We start from the raw sequence: 19,866 nt of genomic DNA, 5'->3' as shown, positions 1-19,866 counted from the left end.
TTAAGTATTGTCATCTAAGATGCTTGCTTATCTTTGGCATAAAGCCACAATCAGATACTTCTGGTTAGTAATTGTCACCTACCCTTACAATGATAAACTAGCCTTAGGGTAATTTTTTACCTTTCCTTTAGTTAATACTTTGGATTAACACCCAACTTACCTCCCTCTTACAAATGTCCAAGATGATATTGCAATCTGAAAATGTACCAAAATTGACATAAAACATTTTTCTAATCTTTAGTTACCATGAAAGTGGAAGTTACTCAGTTGTGTCCGACTCTTTGGGACCCCATGGACTATACGGTTCATGGAATTCTCCAGGCAAGAATACTAGAGTGGGTAGCCTTTCCCTTCTCCGGGGCATCTTCCCAACCCAGTGATCGAACCTAGGTCTCCCGCATTGCAGGTGGATTCTTTACCAGCTGAGTCTCAAGGGAAGCCCAAGAATACTGGAGTGGGTAGTGTATCCCTTTGCCAGGAAATCTTCCTGACCCAGGAATCAAACAGGGGTGTCCTGCACTGCAGGCGGATTCTTTACCTACTGAGCCATCAGGTAAGCCATTTAGCTAGAAAGGGCTTATTCCAGTAATTCTTAATTTCTGCTCCCCATAAAAAGGAAATATGTATTATATGAATAGTGATAATTGAAAATAAAAACAGCAAATAAAATTTTTAAGCCAATATATATCACTAATTTTAAATATGGAATTATATTCTGATTTAATACTCTATTTTTATAGAATTTTGGACAAAATATCCAGCTAAGTTCAAGTGAGCCAAAACAAACTACAAGGGGTACTTCTAATATTGAAGAAGGTATGTTTTAGTTTAAACATTTTCCTCTAAGCTTTGTTCCCAATGATTTCTTTTTTGTTGTTCTTATACATATTTTCCAAAGTTCTTACATATCACATGACTGTTACACCACCAATTAGGACCTGAATTCATCTTAACCTGCATATTTAGACTGTTGCCAGTTGTTATTTGTTCTAAATAGTAATATATTGAACATCTTTCTACATCCGATTTTTTCCTATTTGGTGATTTCCATATTTATATACCCAGAATTAAAATTAGAGTACCTGGCTTAATTGGCACCCAACTAATATTTATTGAATGAAACTCTGTGTATTAAATGAGTACTGCTGCTGCTAATGCTGCTAAGTCTCTTCAGTTGTGTCCGACTCTGTGCTACCCCATAGATGGGCAGCCCACCAGGCTCCGCTGTCCCTGGGATTCTCCAGGCAAGAACACTGGAGTGGGTACTAGGTCAAAGGAAATAAATTTTGTTGTGGCCTTTTTTATATATTCCTGTAGCATTTTCATGAAAAGTATTATTCAAAATTCTTCTGGGGTGTATGTGAACTTGAGGTAAATATCACCTCTATTATTTGCATATATGACAGAGAAATGGTGTGTTATTAGTTTTTATGAGTACCTTTTTACTAATAATAAGCTTAATTGTTTCTGTATGTATATTTATTTTAGTGAATTATTTCTTCATATTCTTTTTTCCTATAAATATTGGAGTTTTAGTATTTTCTCACTCATTTCTGCAAACTCTTTAAATATCAAGGATTCTGATCCTTATGCTAGTTACAAATGTTTTTACTACTTTATTATGTGCATTTTATTCCACTTATGTTTTATTTTCACATATAGAAGTCTTACTTTACATTTTTTCATTTAAGAAATAATTATTGAGAGCTAATTTCCTGCCTGCAACTGAATATTTTAGATACATAATAATTAACCAAACATATAAAAGTCTTGGCCTTCAGAATTTAAAATCTATTAGGGAAGACCAACCTTTAAAAATTTGTTTTTGGTTTTGTCGTAGTGATTTGTGCATTACCAAAGACACTTTCCAATGAAGAAAGTTAGAAATGTTTCTTTTCCCTCTAGATTACTTTAATGATTTGATTCATTAAACTTAACTCTTTAATTCCTTTGAAATTTGTTTAAATAGATGATGTGAAGTGAAACTCCAAAGTGCTTATTTTATAAGCAACAAGCTAAGTTATTAGACTCATCTTCTTTGAAGTATTTGATCCTTCTTTAGTCATATGGTCTTTTATTTGGTCAATTTCTAAGCTTTCAGTTCTGTCCAGCTGGTCATCTAATTTTCTACAATTTCTGTAAGTTCCTTTTCTCTTATCATCATAATTGCTATTATAAGACAATCTACTTCATCTCTTCATTCTACCAATGAATAATAAAAACAACACAGAAATAATCTACATATACATAATGTATTTTTTCCTTAGTTAAACACTCTATGAACTTTTATTACCTCACTGCCATCATTTTGAGTATCTGTTTTTTAATTAGGGATGGGAAAATGCTAGATATAGAAGACCTTGATAAATAAAATGCAAAGTAACAAAAGACTTACTGGGTTTCTGTTTGTGAAATTAATACATACAGGCGTGTCAGTTATGTATAAGGAGAGATCCCAAAGACAAAAAGGGATCAAAGAATAGTTAATATAAAATTTCTGTAGTTTCAGGCAGTACTTCTGAATTTTTGATGGCTGAAAATCTAGTGAAAGCTTCAATGCCTGAGGATGAGATTCTAACTGTCATGAATAGCAAGCAGCTACAGCAAACAAATCTGGATTTAAATAAAATGCAGCAATTTAACATCTGTGCACTATCAGCTGAAGAACAAAAGATCCTGCAGTCCCTTAATCATCTCAATGAAAGATTATACTGTAAGTATGGAAGAACACTTTTTGTATACAGGAAATTTTGTATTTTATTCTTAGACAATTTTTATTTAAAATTTAATTTAAAAATTGAAAATGAAAATGCAAAATGTATCCAGATTATCACCTATTTGAACCAAGTATATAACAATTTAAAATTTATCTGAATGTATATACTATTTCAAATATACTGTATTCATATCATTTACAATGATACCAGTTTCACTGGCAGGCTTAATTGTCTTTTGGCAAAGTGTGAATATACTTCCACTTCAGCAATGTGACAAGCTAGTTATCTGTGCTTACCATCCATCTAAAACAACCATAAATTCAGGATTGTTGCTGTCATTCAGTCAGTAATTCGTGTCCAACTCTGTCAGCCCATGAACTGCAGCATGCCAGGCCTCCCCATCCTTCACTGTCTTCCTGAGTTTGCTCAAACTCATGTCCATTGAGTCAGTGATCCCATCCAATCATCTCATCTTCTGTATTTACCATCCATCAAAAACAACCATAAATTCAGGATTATATACTTTAAAATCTTAAATATAGCAATAAGATGGTAAGAATATAGAAATTCATAGGACCAGGAACTAATATAAATAAGAACCTAAAGTGATAAGGAGAGTACTGCTGCTAGCTTTTGTCTTGAGAACATTTAACCCACAGAGTGAAATTGAGCTTTGCTTTTCATGGCCCCACGGAAAAATGGGAACAGAAGACAAAATCCATGGCCTACTTAATATGAGTAGTCTATGGAAGACCCTCCCATCCTAAAGTTGGGCCTACCGAGGAGCTACATCCTATGCAGTCTCAGACTCCCAGAGAGACAGAGAGAGGTTAAAAAAAAAAAAGCTTGCCTAACAAGTTCCAAAATTAAACCGATGAGGGGAGAAGACATGCAAGCTTTTTTTCACCCCTCTGTATGTCTGTATAGAATGTAACTCTTTAAGAGGTTTTTGTCAACAGCAGTCTCTTACTAAAGGAAATTCTAAAGAAGGTACTTTAGCAAACCAAAAGTGATCTCAGATGGACAGTCTGAGAGGGTAAATTTGAACAAACATTGTATTAAAAAATAATAAATGTAATTAAAAAGTAGTATGTGATTCAAAGACAAAACAGAATTTAAATACCTATCAAAAATATTACATAAATTGGAGAACATAAATGGTGTTAAAGTGTACTAGAATTCTTGTATGGTTATCAAATTGAATAAAGATAGAGATTAACTTTGTGCATGCTTGCTAAGTCACTTCAGTCATGTCCTACTCTTAGCAATCCTATGGACTGCAGCCTGCCAGGCTCCTCTGTCCATGAGAGACAGAAATTAACCTTAAATGTTGATGAAAAAAGTATGTCTGTGCTAATTACTAAGGTCACAGAGGAAAACTAGTTTAGATGAATTATTATCAGATGAAATTGACTATAAAGCAGAAAACATTACTGGATATAAAAAAAGATGACTTCATGATGATCAAAGTTTTAATACAGGAAAAATCTATAAAATATTTTCATTGTATAAACATTTAAAAACATAGCCTCAAAATGTATAAAGTATTTTTTAGCCATGGCTAGGGGATATTTCAATATTAATTATAATTAATTACAATCAGTAATTGATAGAACAAATAGACTGAAAAAATTGATATGTAAGAATCAAACATGATTAACATTCTTCATCAAAGGGACACATTCTTTGTAGGCACACATAGAACATTTATTAAAATGAACCAATATTATACTATAAAACACACTGACACACTTCAAAGGATTGGAGTAATGCACATCCTCTGACCACATGCAATTGAACTAAACATGAGTACCAAAAAATAACCATTAAGAAAAACATTTCTGAACAAACCAGTGTTCTGGAAAATTAACCATAATCAAAATTATAAGCTATTTAGATGAGAACAATAATAAAAATATTTTCTATATGTATGTATTTATCAAGGTCTCTCAACCTTGTCACTACAGACATTTTTGGTCAATAATCATTTGTTGTGGGGGGCTGTTCATGCCTTGTACCATGCTTAGCAGTATCTCTGGCTTTGAAAATCATAGAATGTCCCCATCATGATAAGTGTCTTCAGACATAGCCAGATGTTCTCTGAATGGCAAAAAGAAAATTACCTATGGTTAAGAACTACTGAATATTTTTAATATGTAATATATATATAAATATATATGTATTTACTGTGTGCATGTATATATTCCACTTTTGCATAAAATGTAGAAAACTGGAATATATCAATCAATCACACACTAAGAATGAGAAAAAACAGATAAACAACAAAAACGTAGGTTTTCTTGAACCCATTAGAGAGCTGAGATTCAATCACAACGAAGTAGCCTGACATCCAAGGAAAGACAGGAACTTCCGAGGAGAGACAACATGAGCATTGGCTCCCCTGTGGCAGAATATGGTGAAATGCCAGATTCCATACAAGCTGATCTTAGAAATTATGTTTAAATTGCTAACAGATAAATGTGGGCTATTACTGGAATATAAAACCCCTGGGAGCCACAGACACAAGAGGAGTCCACACAGCTCACAGATTCTTCTTTATAAACTTATACTATGTGTTCATAAGAAAAAGAGCAGAACAGGAGACTAGAGGAATCCTTTCTCAGTGATGCAGTCTTGGAGAAAGGGAGCAGCCATCACTGTAGGAAAGGTATCGAGCTCCATGCAGAACCTTCTTTTCTGCAGAATGAAGGTCTAGGCTTCCCAGATGGCACTAGGGGTAAAGAATCCACCTGCCAAAGCAGGAGACAAAAGAGATGTGCGTTTGATACCTGGGTCAGGAAGGGTCAGAAAGATCCCCTGGAGTGGGAAATGGTACCCACTCCAGTATTCTTGCCTGAAAAATTCCATGGGCAGAGGAACCTGGTGGGCTACAGTCCATTGGGGTGCAAAGATTTGGACACGACTGAGCACACACACACAGGTATTGGGATAGAGGCAGCAAACTTTGCTGATTGCCCTCCAGGCACAAGTGAAGACTTACTGGGTGTAGCATAAAGATAAGAGAAGTAGGCTTCTACTCTTGGGGCAGAAAGGAGGCAGAGACCCAGATTATTAGAGATATCATGCTATTGGAGAAGGGGCACAAAATTGTCTTGCACAAAACCTTCCAAAGATATAGTGGGCAAAGTGGACTGCCCTGGAAAGGAGGAGGAGAATGACTGAGGAGACATAGAGGACCTGCCTGAGACTAAGCCTGGAGCAGGACAACAGAAAAACTCCACTACTCCCCCACTACAAGGCCAGCGAGTACCCAAAAACAAGCAATGGAAATCAGCTGGAGAAAAGCAAGAGCATAGAGTCTTGTGGTACTGTGCAGACACACAGGGAGGCAAAAACTGAAAGTAGAGGGGGAAATTTAAGGGAAAAACCTCTGACACCTGAAAAAGCACAAAATAACACTAGAGAATTTTGAAACCATTGATGTACTGAAGGTAACCATAGCAACAATAAAACTCAAACTGAGTTGATTAATGACACACACACATACATACACACCAACTGTCTAACAGAAAAGACCATGCCCATTTTCTGGCACAAACATATTTACTTCAAACAAGAAATTCAGCATTCAGTCAAAACTTAAAAAGCAAGAAAAAAAAATCTTAGTCAAGGGACAAAGCAATTAACACAGTGAGACACAGAATGCCCAGAAGTTGAAACTGTTAATAGATAATTTTAAATAACTATGACTAATATGACTAATATGTTAAAGGTTAGGGAAAGGTGGGCCACATGGGAGATTACAAGCCTGAACAGATAAGAATTTCAGCAGAGAGATGGAAACCATACAAAAGGGTCAAATGGAAATGTGAGAAATAGGAACACTTAACAGAAATGAGTAATGTATTCTATGTACTTGTCAGTAGATTCAACAAAGCTGAGGAAAGATTTATTAATTTGAAGATAGGTGAGAGAAAATTTCCAAACTGAAACACCAAGAGAAAAAACAACAAGTTTGAAGGAAAACACCAGGACAGAGGCTCTAAGAGCCATGGAACAATATAAACTAGTCTAACAAACATCTGATTGGGATCCCAGTGTGAGAAATTACAGCCTTTTTCACTGGAATGAGCTACCGATTAGATTTAGGTAAAGCCCATAGGATGAGAACCCGTTCTTGGGTCCCAAGTAGCTATAAAGAACTTCTGGGGTCATTTTGAGACAAGTCGTTTGTCATTTCATGTTGCAACAATTGGGCACCAAATAGAAAGAAATTAAATTGAGCTCCTACTACATAATATACGTAAAAATCAGTTACAAGGTGATTAAAGATTACATGTGAAAAATATAAATATAAAGCTTATAGGAGGTAGTATAGAAAATATTTGTAATCTCAGGATTTCAAGGAAGGATTTCTTAAGTAGAGCACAAGGATCATAATCCATAGAGGAAAAAGATAATAAATTTGACTGTATTAAAGTTATAAACTTTTCTTCATTTCAGAACATTAAAAGAATGAAAAGGCAGGCCACAAAACAAAATTTAATACATCATTCAAATATATAAAGAGCTTCTATATATCAATAAGAAAAGTCAATTTAGTAGAAAAATAGGTGTGGGAAGATGAACAGGAACTTCGAAACAAAGAAAATGCAAATGACAATAAACACTAATAGATTATTCAACATTATTAGTAATGCAAAATAAAACAATGAGATACAGTTATATACTCATCAGAAAGACATGAGTTTAAAAGCGTGGCAATGCTAAGTGTTGGCAAAGACATACAGCAGTTAGAGCTCTCTGATAATGCTGATGGGAATGTAAACTGAGGCAATCTTTTAGAAAATATTTTGCTACCCATGTAATAAATTGAACATGAACATACCCTACAACCTAGCAATTTTACTTCTAGGTGCATATCTAGAGAAAACTGCACATGTGTATCAAGAAACATGTATAAGTATGTGTAGTGTGTGTGTGTGAGTTGCTTAGTCATGTCTGACTCTTTTCAACCCCATGGAGTGTAGCCCGTTAAGTTCCTCTGTCCATGGGATTCCATAGGCAACAATACTGGAGTGGGTTGCCATTCCCTTCTCCAGGGGATAGAGATCATCATAACAACAAAAGCCAAGAATTTTAAAACATATATATATGCACATATATATATGGTATATTCAGGTTCTGGATTACTATTCAACAAGGAAAATGAACAGCTACACACATGGAAAACTAGAGCTACTCACGTCATCATGGATGAATCCAAATAATATATAATTTTAAGCAAAATAAGACAAACCACAGAAATACTTTTTATGTAAATCTCTGCTGTTGCTGCTGCTGCTAAGTCGCTTCAGTCGTGTCTGACTCTGTGCGACCCCATAGACGGCAGCCCACCAGATTCCCCCATCCCTGGGATTCTCCAGGCAAGAACACTGGAGTGGGTTGCCATTTCCTTCTCCAATGCATGAAAGTGAAAAGCAAAAGGTAAATTGCTCAGTCGTGTCCGACTTTTTGCGACCTCATGGACTGCAGCCTACCAGGCTCCTCTGTCCATGGGATTTTTCAGGCAAGAGTACTGGAGTGGGGTGCCAGTGCCTTCTCCATGTAAAGCTCAGAAACATGCAAAACTAGACAATTATTTGGGGGATATGCACACATGTATTAAACCTATAAAGAAGCAAACCAGTTTAGTGCATTACCTCTGTGAGCAAGGGAAGAGAGTGCAATCCCCAGAGCAGCTGAGGTATTCCAGGATTTCTCCAAAGTGATGATAATGTTCAAATATCTTAGTCTAGGTAGTTACACAAGACATTAGCGTTATTATTACTAACTAAAATATGCACATATGTTTTACATACTCTTTGTGTTAATTTCAAAATTAAATACTTAATACATTAATTAAAGACAGGGTGCTGAATCTACAAAAGCAATACATAACTAAAGCTGTAGGTTTACGATGTAAAATTATGCAGCTGTGCTGTGCTCAGTAGTGTCCACCTCTTTGCGACCCCATGGACCATAGCTCACCAGTCTCCTCTGTCCATGGGATTTTCCAGGCAAGAATACTGGAGTGGGTTGCCATTTCCTTCTCCAAAAATTAAGCAGATAAAGAATAAAAGCATCAAGTCAGTTTTTTTGGAGGGTTCTTTTTTTCCTTTAGATGTTTTCACACATCTTAAATACTTCATATAAAAGATTCTGTCTTAAGTTTTTTCTTTTGTCCAGATCTTTGCTATTATATGGACAAAAGCAAAAACATTGAAAAGGCAAGAGCTGACCAAATTACTAAACTTTTTGCACCTCAATAACTAAACATCTCCTCCTTTTTCCTGAGATCCTCCAAGAATGAAATTTGTTTTTTGTTTAAAAAGAAGATAGAAAAATTAAAAAAAAAAGAAGATAGAAAAATTTTAATGAAAAAATAACCATGCAAATGATTCAAATAATCATTTGAATAAAGATTGGTATGGAACAGTCAAAGTACTAGGAATGTCTTCTTAGGAACATAAATTTTGTTTTTATGTTCCTAAAACATAAATAATTGTTTTTAATCAGATTAATTCTTGACTGTTTCTGAGGACAATATGGAAAAAAGTTTCTTATTCAGTTCTGAATATTTTGACACATCAGAATTTGATATTTGATTCTTTAGCCAGTCCTTTCAATATATATAACTAAATTATTTATATATCCTGGTATAATTATTTCAGATATACAAGAAACCATTTGCAAAAATCCATCCATCAAAAGTACTTTACAAATAATACCACTTCTGGTAAGTATTTTCAGAGTATTTTTTGTTTTCTTGTTTTAGGAAACATCATGTTTTTATATGTAAGAATCCTTTATTGATAATAATTTTTCTTGAGATTGACTTTTAGGAAGCTTTTCTCCCCAGTCAACTTTTTAATTATAAGATGTTTTATTAGAATCAAGGAAACATCCTCTCATTTAAAAAATCATAATATAAAGATTTTTACATTGAGAGCATTTCATCAATTGATGGATGGTAACCATTAGCTTTCTCTCCAAACACGTTACTCTTCCTTATTTTAACAGTAACATCAGTCAGCAACCTTCCTTTTTCAGGGAAAATGGTATAAATTCACAGAATTATGACATCAAAATTACTCCATTCCCCTCCTCCATCAATACAGTTTCATTTGCCATATTCTGCCTCGAGATTTGAACATTTTATTTTTGTTTGCCCGTCTGTCTGCTGTTTTTATTTTATTTTATTTTATTCTTCATTTAGATCCACCAGCTGTTGACATTTTGCTGTCCTTGGTTTATCTGATGTATGGATGGATGGGCAGATGAAAGAAGAGAGTAGAATAGGTGGGCTCGGATAGGACAGGGTAGATGGGACAGAAGATGCATAGTTACACACACAAAAAAATATACTTTAATGAACTGCTTTAAAGTGTAGACATGGTGATACTTCCCCTCTAATACCCCAGCATACAGAAATTCACCTACATCATCAAAATCATCACACCCAAGAAATTTAATATCACATATTATTTGATACACATTCCACATTCAAAGTTCTTCAGTTGTCTAAAAAGAACTCTCTGTGGCTATTTTATTTCTCTGATCCAGGATCTAACCCAGGATTATAATGTTTCATTTGGTTGTCGTATCTTTTAACCTAGAAAAGTCTTCTCTTTTTTAATCTTTCATCTACATTGACACTTGCGAAGCATCCAGACTGATTATATTGAATACCCTGTAATCTGGATTTGTCTGATTGTTTTCTCATGATTAGATTCAGGTTATTTTTTAATTTTTTTATTTAGGTTATTATGAATGCAGAGTTCTCAGTTTATGTTTTTGTAGCCTGTTTTTCTTCTAATCACTTGGTCTTATTTCTACCTGTATCTTGCCTTCGCATCTTCTGTTTAACTGTTTTTTATCTATAGTCCCGAAAACAGATGTCCACACTTTTAGATGTCCAAGCTTAGTTCTTCTCTTTGGAATAAAGTGCATGGGCTTTCGATGTACTTTGGTCTTTTAAAAGATTTCAAAATTTGTTCTTGGGTTTTCACTGTATTTTATGTATGTAAAATTATTTAATATGAAAGTTCTAAAAAGGCAATATATAACCATATTCTTACACTTTCCATATGTACTGCTGCTGCTGCTAAGTTGCCGCAGTCGTGTCCAACTCTGTGCAACCCCATAGACAGCAGCCCACCAGGCTCCCCCATCCCTGGGATTCTCCAGGCAAGAATACTGGAGTGGGTTGCCATTTCCTTCTCCAATGCATGAAAGTGAAAAGTGAAAGTGCAAGAGACCATTAAAATTGTATTTTCCAGGACACCTGTAGTATAGCCTATTTCTAGTCAATAGAGATTTTTCCAAAAAATATTTCTATCTCTTTAAATGGCAAAAATGTCTGTTCAAAAGTATTTGTTATTTTGGAGATATTGCAGATAAGCTTTTTATGAGTATTTTTTTCTTTTTCATTCATCTCCAATGTTTTCCTATCTATATGAACAAGAATTTTGTTTTTAAATTATAATGCGATATTATAGCTTTACAATGTACACGTATTATGTAGTTAATTCAGAAACTGAATTTCTCCACCTAGCAATATATAATATCTATCAGGTACCCCAATACTAAAAACCCAAATGTCATTGGTTTAACATTGGAGAATTGATGTTTCATTCCCAGAAATTGTATATCTCTCTGGAAAATTCGCAACCTGAGTGAAGTTTATATATTAATACACCACCACCCCCACCCCACATATATGGCTTTATTGTTGTTGCTGTTTGCATATTTACCCCATTCAATTGCCCTTTGGGATGTTCCCTCCATACCAGTGCTTGATAGTGTTGATCTGGGTTTCTCATCTCAAGCATAGAAGTAAACTGATGTATTTTTTCTTCCTAATGTGTTTAGTATAAATTTTAAAAGATACTTTATCATTTTAAAAAATCATTCTGAAAGGTGTAAAACCATTTAAATCATTTGAAACCATTATCTAGAAAGAACAATAATGGATTTCTAATAGTGGGATTTCAGGCACTTTAATACTTGGGTTAGAGGAATAATTTTGAGCAGGAGAGCCAGCTCAGTATCTTTCATAGCACAGTCAACTGCTATTGCTTATAGCAAGTGCTGTTCTGAGATTTTTCAGAAGAAAAGTATTCAACCCACTCTTTCCTGTATTCCTTCATTGAACACTCATAATCACTTTAATAGTATCCACCCCCATAGAGTACTGATAGCATTATGTGAGATAATCACCCATGTAAAGCACTTGGAATAGAACCTATAACATAGCCTGTGCTAAATACATGTTAAGTTGCACTATTATTATGATTGCCACCTCGGCTTCCCAGGTGGCTCAGACGGTAAAGAATCCGCCTGCAATGAGGGAGACCTGGGTTCGATCCCTGGGTCAGAAAGATCCCCTAGAGAAGGAAATGGCAACCCACTCCAGTATTCCTGCCTGGAGAATCCCATGGACAGAGGAGCCTAGTGGGCTACAGTCGATGGGATCACAAAGAGTCAGACACGACTGAGCAACTAACACACATGGTCATCTTACTAGCTTAAATTATCTCCAAAAAAAGTGACATTCCAAAAAGTATTTACATGAAATTTACATGCAAAGTGTAACTTCTCTTCTAAAAAATAGGAATTATTCTAACAACAATTTTTAATCCCACAGTGTACAATGTCGATCTTCCATTCTAGCCAAACATGTTTAATGTATTTAATGGGAATCAAGTTTGCAGTCCTCTGCTCTGCTTTCATGTTTTTCTCATGCTTTACTTACACTCTTGCCCAATTCCTATCTGCACTATATTTTTGCTCTACTCTTCAGACACAACCCTCTAAGCTGCAGTTTAATGTTACTTCTCCCATGAAGCATCCTGTGACCAATACTCTATGGTACTGTTGTCTATGATACTCTAAGCCTCCTCTGAACTTATTACTGCAGTATATCTGGTTTTATACATATATACTCCATATGCACTTTGTTAGTTGTCTTTCTAAGTGAATAATCTTTTTTGGATCTTAGAGGCTTTTTTTCACTTATCTGTCCACTTCATAGAAATTTGCAAAATATTGGTGGAGATTATATGGCTTTTTTATACATGGTCTGTGAATATATAAATTATCCACATTTTTCAGGCTTCATTAAAACGCAGTGAACCTGAAACTTTTTTTAATATTCTAAGGATTCTATGCTCCATAAGAGTACCACTGTTTCTAGCGTTCTTCCAAAGGCCTCTACTGAGTGTTGTTTATCTGTTTGTTTGCTTTGGCTGCGCAGGCTTTCTCCAGTTGTGGGCGCACAGGCTCCTCTGGTTGCAGAGCGCCGGCTCCAGAGCACACTGGCTCAGCTGTCCTGTCAGCTGAGGTCTTGGTTTCCCGACCACGACCACACCCACAGCCCCGTGGGCTCCCAGCCACCGGGCCACCTGGGAAGTCCCTGAGTGTTAATGTTGTTGTGTACTCACTCAGTCGTGTCCAACTCCAAACCCATGGACTGCAGCACGCCAGGCTCCTCTGTCCATGGAATTCTCCAGGCAAGAATACTAGAGTGGGTTGCCATTTCCTTCTCCAGGGGATCTTCCCCACCTAGGGATCGAACCTGTATCTCCTACATTGGCAGGTGGATTCTTTACCAGTGCACCACCTGGGAAGCCCCTGAGTGTTAACATTTAATCAATAATAGTCTTTGTGGCAACTGAACATTTTTGAGATATAATTAGAAGAAAGGAAACTCGCACTTACTAGGCTCCTACCATTGAAAAGCACTGTACCAAATGGTCTCATAGATATATTCTTCAGTTTAATCTTCTAAGTTGGCGACATTAAGTGATTTTCTCAACTCTCAGAACTGTGATGAGTTCTGGTGATGAGTTCTCAGTGATGAGTCAGGGTTTACACTTTCCCATCTTCCCCCCAAAATCTGTTCTACCTTTTGTAACCCTTATTTCAATCAATGACACCATTATCCACCAAATTTCCCAGAGAGAAATTTATATCTTATCCAGGCTTCTCATTCTCCCTTAACCCCTAGTCAGTAAATCCTCCCAATAATAAAGTGCATCTCAAATCTGCTGACTCCTCTCTATTTCTACTATTATCTTAGTTTAATAATTCATCATGTCTCATCTAGACTATTTCAACAGCCTCCCTTTTTGCTCTCACCACTGCGTCTTTCACACCATCGCCATCAGAGTAATCTTTTTAAAGCGCAAATATGAACATAACACTCTGTTTCTTAAAACCCAATCTCAGTAGTTACCCATCACCTGAAAGATAAAATTAAGACTTCCCTGATGGTACCTTGAATAAGAATCCGTCTGCCAGTGCAGGGGACAGGGTTCAATCCCCGGCCCAGGAAGATTCCACATGCCACAGAGCAGCTAAGCCCATGTGTACCACAGCTACTGAGCCCGCACTGTAGGGCCTATGAGCCACAGCTGCAGAGCCCACGGGCCGCACCTGCTGAAGCCCCTTCACCTAGACCCTATGTTCTGCAACAAGAGAAGTCACCCCAATGCAGCAAAGAGCACCCACTGTTTGCCACAGCTAGAAGAAGCCAGTGCAGCAACAAAGACCCAGTGCACCCAAAAATAAATAAATAGATAATGAAAAGTAATTTTTAAAAACTCCAGAGAACTACACTCAAGAGCTTTTCACTCTCATCTCCAGTTGCTCCACAGGTCATAATTTACATACTCTGAGTAAGAAGCAGGTCTCCCTGGAACTTCTTGCAGCATCCCGGGCCCATGCTGCTCCCACTGCTTCACAGGAGTGCTCCTAAATTCCTCTCTCCTCTATTCTTTAAGACTTGACTTCAGTGTCATCCCCCTGATAGGCTTACCCAGCTCAGACTTTGTTTTACCCAAAATTTAGAAGTTCTTCTTTTTGGCAACCGTAGAAGTCTGATATTTTCTTTTTGTAAAAATTATTATATTTGTCTATTTTTATTCACTAAACAAATATAGACTTAGTTCTTACCCTGTGTCAGGCTGGGACTCGAAAGCAGAAAACACTTTCCTTTCCTCAAGTAAGGAAGTACGTCTGTGCGTTACAATATAGGATAAAGGGTTACTGCAGGGCAGCCTCCAGGCCCTCCCATGATTTTTCAATATAAAAACGAGGAATCTTAGAAGCAGAATTTTCAGTTTGGAATATTTTACCTACTTTTTTAATAAAACAAATTTAATGAATTCTTAACAATCACCTTCCCAAGAACTTCTTTAGCCTAACATTGTTAAACTATTCCTAGGGTATTATATGGGCTCCAAGTGATTCCTGTAGAAAATAAAATTATTAAATTTTGACCATTTACACAGCAGGTTATGATTTTTAAAAAGCACCTCTAAGTACATCTTACCAATAGCAAAGAGTAAAGATTATGAACCATTATAATTAGTATGATGCCTTATATAAAGTGATAGTCATCATGTTGAGATTGCTGTTTATGTATCATTTGAGGAATTGAATTACGAGTTCAGTCTTATTAAAATCTGTAATGTGTAAGGAGATCCACCTAACAGATTTTACCTTAAAGAATATGAATACTACAGTAAAAGAATATATTCTGAAATTATGTTACAGAACAGCCAGCCAAGGACCAGTCCATCTCCTGATGTTGGATCCAGATCACAGAGAAAATACTGATGAGTATAACAGTAGCTATTAAATGGGATCATTATTTTTGAGAATCTCCTATCAATATATATTTATGTGTTTGTTAATTATTAAAATAAAATGCCATCAAATAACATGAACAATGGAGATAAATTTATTGATTTACATTTATGCTTATAATACTTTATTATGTATTTTATTGATAAATACATTTTTAATAAATGAAAATACTGCACTGTTTTTAATGAGAATGCTACTGGAAATAAATTCATTGTATTTGAAAAGTAAGATATTTTATTATTCAAATTAGTTCAGGAGCTTGTTTTGCTGAAATCCCTAATGAATCCTAAATTTTTGTAGAATGGTGTGAAAAGTTTATGATTAATAATACCTCTCATAAATAGTAATTTTATTTGTTTAGTACTTTGAAGGATCTCTGTACTTTGGAGATGTTACTATAGGGTCTTATTCTCAGTTCTACATGTTCAGAAATTAAAGTTATCGCTTTTTAAAGGGGTGATTGGTCTCTAAAGAATTGGCTTTACTAGTAAAGCTCATGAGGCAAATGATAAATATCAAAAGTAAACTGCAATCCCAACTGGATTACTTAAATTGTCTGATCAGTATGTTCTTTTCCCAATGAGAATGTCTATTTTCTTTAAGTATAGAAACAAAACGAAAAGTTGTATGATCATTAAAAAAAAATTGTTTTCATAAAATTAAGATAGTCTCATACATCCTTTTGAAGAAGGAAATGGCTACCCACTCCAGGATTCTTGCCTGGAAAATTCCATGGACAGAGGAACCTGGCGGGCCACAGTCCATGGGATCACAGAGTCGGCCATGACTGAGTACATCAGCAGCATACATCCTTTTATCAAGTATTTCTACTTCATGCTCTCATCACTTCTCATCTGCACTATTTCAAGATGAATCTCTTACCTCTGGCACCAATAAGGCTTCTAGAGTGGCATTTCTAAAGTGTGAGTGAAGTGACCAGAATGAAAATCATATCAATCCCAACTTAAATGTCTTTAGAGCTTCCTCTCTGGCTGCTAGAGAAAATTTACACACCTGAGCATGGCATGTAAGGCTCTTCATATCCTGAGTCCTCCTTGTTTACCTACATCATCTTTACCAACTCTCTCACCACACCACTTATTTCAGCCTAGTGAACTCTTTACAGACCCCCAAATACAACCTGCTACTTCATGCCTCTCTGCCTGTACATATACCCTTGATACTATCTTGGAATACCTTCCTTTTCACTCTACTTACATCTGCTGATAAACTTTAATTCATTCTTTTAAATTCTGTTTAGGTTAAATTTCCTCCCAATTTTTTTTAGTAATCATCTCCACTACCTATAAATCTCCACTACATATAAATTTGTAACCTACATTATAATTATTTGTGTGCATAAATGTCTGTTCTTCTAGATCAAGAGAATTCTAGAAGATAGAAATTGTCCTTAATTTGTGCCCTTTGAAATTAAAATAAGGTACATACTGGCAGATCAAAATAACAAAGGAAAAAATATTCAATTGTTCAATTTGTTGAGCCCCTACTGTGTGCTAGGTACTGCTTTGTGTGCTAGGGATACAATAAAAAACAAAACTTAACTGTCTGCCACTATGGAATTTAAATTTTAGTGAGAATTACAGATTTTAAAACATAAGACTATAATATTAGATAGTTATAACATACTATAATATCAGATAACACTGAATGGAAACCAGAGCATGGTAAGGGACAGAGAATGATGGGAGTGTTATTTTATACAGAGAGGTAAAGTGCTCAGAGAAGGGCTCTGAGAAACTGACATTTGGGTACATATGTGAGTGAGGTACAATGGCCTCAGGATGGAAAAGGTCAGTTTTCATTCCAATCCCAAAAAGGGCAATGTCAAAGATGTTCAAACTACCACACAATTGCACTCATCTCACACACTGGCAAAGTAATGCTCAAAATTCTCCAAGCCAGGCTTCAACAGTACGTGAACTGTGAACTTCCAGATGTTCAAGCTGGATTTAGAAAAGGCAGAGGAACCAGAGATCAGATTGCCAACATCTGTTGGATCATCGAGAAAGCAAGAGAGTTCCAGAAAAACATCTACTTCTGCTTTCTTGACTTTGCCAAAGCCTTGACTGTGTGGATCACAACAAACTGTGGAAAATTCTGAAAGAGATGGGAATACCAGACCACCTGACCCACCTGTTCAGAAATTTGCATCCAGGTCAAGAAGCAACAGTTAGAACTGGATATGGAACAACTGACTGGTTCCAAATAGGAAAAGAAGTACGTCAAGGCTGTATATTGTCACCCTGCTTATTTAACTTATATGCAGAGTACATCATGAGAAATGCTGGGCTGGATGAAGCACAAGCTGGAATCAAGATTGCCGGGAGAAATATTAATAATCTCATATATGCAGATGACACCACCCTTATGGCAGAAAGTGAAGAATTAAAGAGCTTCTTGATGAAAGTGAAAGAGGGGAGTTAAAAAGTTGCCTTAAAACAACTAATCTCAAAATATACAAGCAACTTATGCAGCTCAATTCCAGAAAAATAAACGACCCAATCAAAAAATGGGCCAAAGAACTAAATAAACATTTCTCCAAAGAAGAAATATGGATGGCTAACAAATGCATGAAAAGATGCTCAACATCACTCATTATCAGAGAAATTCAAATCAAGACCACAATGAGGTACCACTTCACACCAGTCAGAATGCCTGCAATCCAAAAGTCTACAAGCAATAAATGCTGGAGAGGGTGTGGAGAAAAGGGAACCATCTTACACTGTTGGTGGGAATGCAAACTAGCACAGCCACTATGGAGAACAGTGTGGAGATTCTTTTAAAAACTGGAAATAGAACTGCCTTATGACCCAGCAATCCCACTGCTGGGCATACACACCGAGGAAACCAGAATTGAAAGAGACATGTGTACCCCAATGTTCATTGCAGCACTGTTTATAATAGCCAGGACATGGAAGCAACCTTGATGTCCATCAGCAGATGAATGGATAAGAAAGCTGTGGTACATATACACAATGGAGTATTACTCAGCCATTAAAAAGAATACATTTGAATCAGTTCTAATGAGGTGGATGAAACTGGAACCTATTATACAGAGTGAAGTAAGCCAGAAAGAAAAACACCAATACAGTATACTAACGCATATATATGGAATTTAGAAAGATGGTAATGATAACCCTGTATGTGAGACAGCAAAAGAAACACAGATGTATAGAACAGTCTTTTGGACTCTGTGGGAGAGGGTGAGAGTGGGATGATTTGGGAGAATGGCATTGAAACATGTATACTATCATGTAAGAAACGAATCGCCAGTCTAGGTTCGATACAGGATACAGAATGCTTAGGGCTGGTGCACTGGGATGATCCAGAGAGATGATATCAGGAGGATGGTGGGAGAGGGGTTCAGGATTGGGAACTCATGTACACCCGTGGTGGATTCATGTCAATGTATGGCAAAACCAATACAGTATTGTAAAGTAAAAAATAAATAAATAAATAATAAAGAGCAAAAAATAATAATAATAAAAATAAAATTAAAATAAAAAAAATAATGAGAATAAGAGTTGTAAAACTAACTGCTCACATTCAGTGGTCCTTATTTATACATTATGGCTAACTTAAAAATTATCTTAGAATTTCTTTTTTTTATTCCATGGGTAAAAACCATAATTTATGGTGACGATTTTGAAATACAAAAATAGATTTTCTTTTTTTTTATTTTTTTTAATTAAAGTATAGTTACAGAGTTGTGTTAGTTTTAGGTATACAGCAAAGTGATTTAGTTATATATCTTTTTTCAGATTCTTTTCCTTTATGGGTTATTATAAAATGTTAAGTATAGTTCCCTGTCCTATACAGTAGGTCCTTGTTGGTTATTTTTTTCTACATAGTAGTGTGTATATATTAATCCCAAACTCCTAATTTCTGACTCCCCACAGCTTTCTCCTTTGTTAATCATAAGCTTGTTTTCTCTTATCTGTAAATCTATTTCTGTTTTATATATAAGTCCATTCTTATGTGAGACAGCAAAAGAGACACAGATTTATAGAACAGTCTTTTGGACTCTGTAGGAGAGAGAGAGGGTGGGATGATTTGGGAGAATGGCATTGAAATATGTATAATATCATATAAGAAACGAATCACCAGTCTAGGTTTGATGCAGGGTGCAGGATGCTTGGGGCTGGTGCACTGGGATGACCGAGAGGGATGGTTTGGGGGGGGAGGGGGGTTTGGGATTGGGAACACATGTACACCTGTGGCAGATTCATATTGATGTGTGGCAAAACCAATACAATATTGTAAAGTAAAAAATAATAATAATAATAATTAATAAATAAATATAAAAAAGAAAAAAAATTCAACATTCAGAAAACTAAGATCATGGCATCCAGTCCCATCACTTCATGGCAAATAGATGGGGAAACAATGGAAACAGTGACAGACTATATTTTTGGGGCTCCAAAATCACTTCAGATGGTGACTACAGCCATGAAATTAAAAGATGCTTTCTCCT

General features: G+C 35.8%; 1 protein-coding gene across 1 annotated transcript in view; it reads left to right on the top strand.

Annotated features, from left to right (window-relative positions):
- Positions 1 to 13,138, top strand: part of CEP126 (centrosomal protein 126) — a 108,797-nt gene extending 95,659 nt beyond the window's left edge. Inside the window, exons 8-11 of the mRNA XM_068988829.1 lie at positions 741 to 816; positions 2,504 to 2,713; positions 9,392 to 9,456; positions 12,881 to 13,138. Of these exons, the coding sequence (XP_068844930.1) occupies positions 741 to 816; positions 2,504 to 2,713; positions 9,392 to 9,456; positions 12,881 to 13,138 (609 nt within the window). The remainder of the gene's footprint in view (positions 1 to 740; positions 817 to 2,503; positions 2,714 to 9,391; positions 9,457 to 12,880) is intronic.
- Positions 13,139 to 19,866: the final 6,728 nt, after the last annotated feature.

This window comes from Capricornis sumatraensis, chromosome 16 (assembly GCF_032405125.1).
Source record: "Capricornis sumatraensis isolate serow.1 chromosome 16, serow.2, whole genome shotgun sequence".
Taxonomy (NCBI): domain Eukaryota; kingdom Metazoa; phylum Chordata; class Mammalia; order Artiodactyla; family Bovidae; genus Capricornis; species Capricornis sumatraensis.
This window is presented reverse-complemented; position numbering and strand designations above follow the sequence as displayed.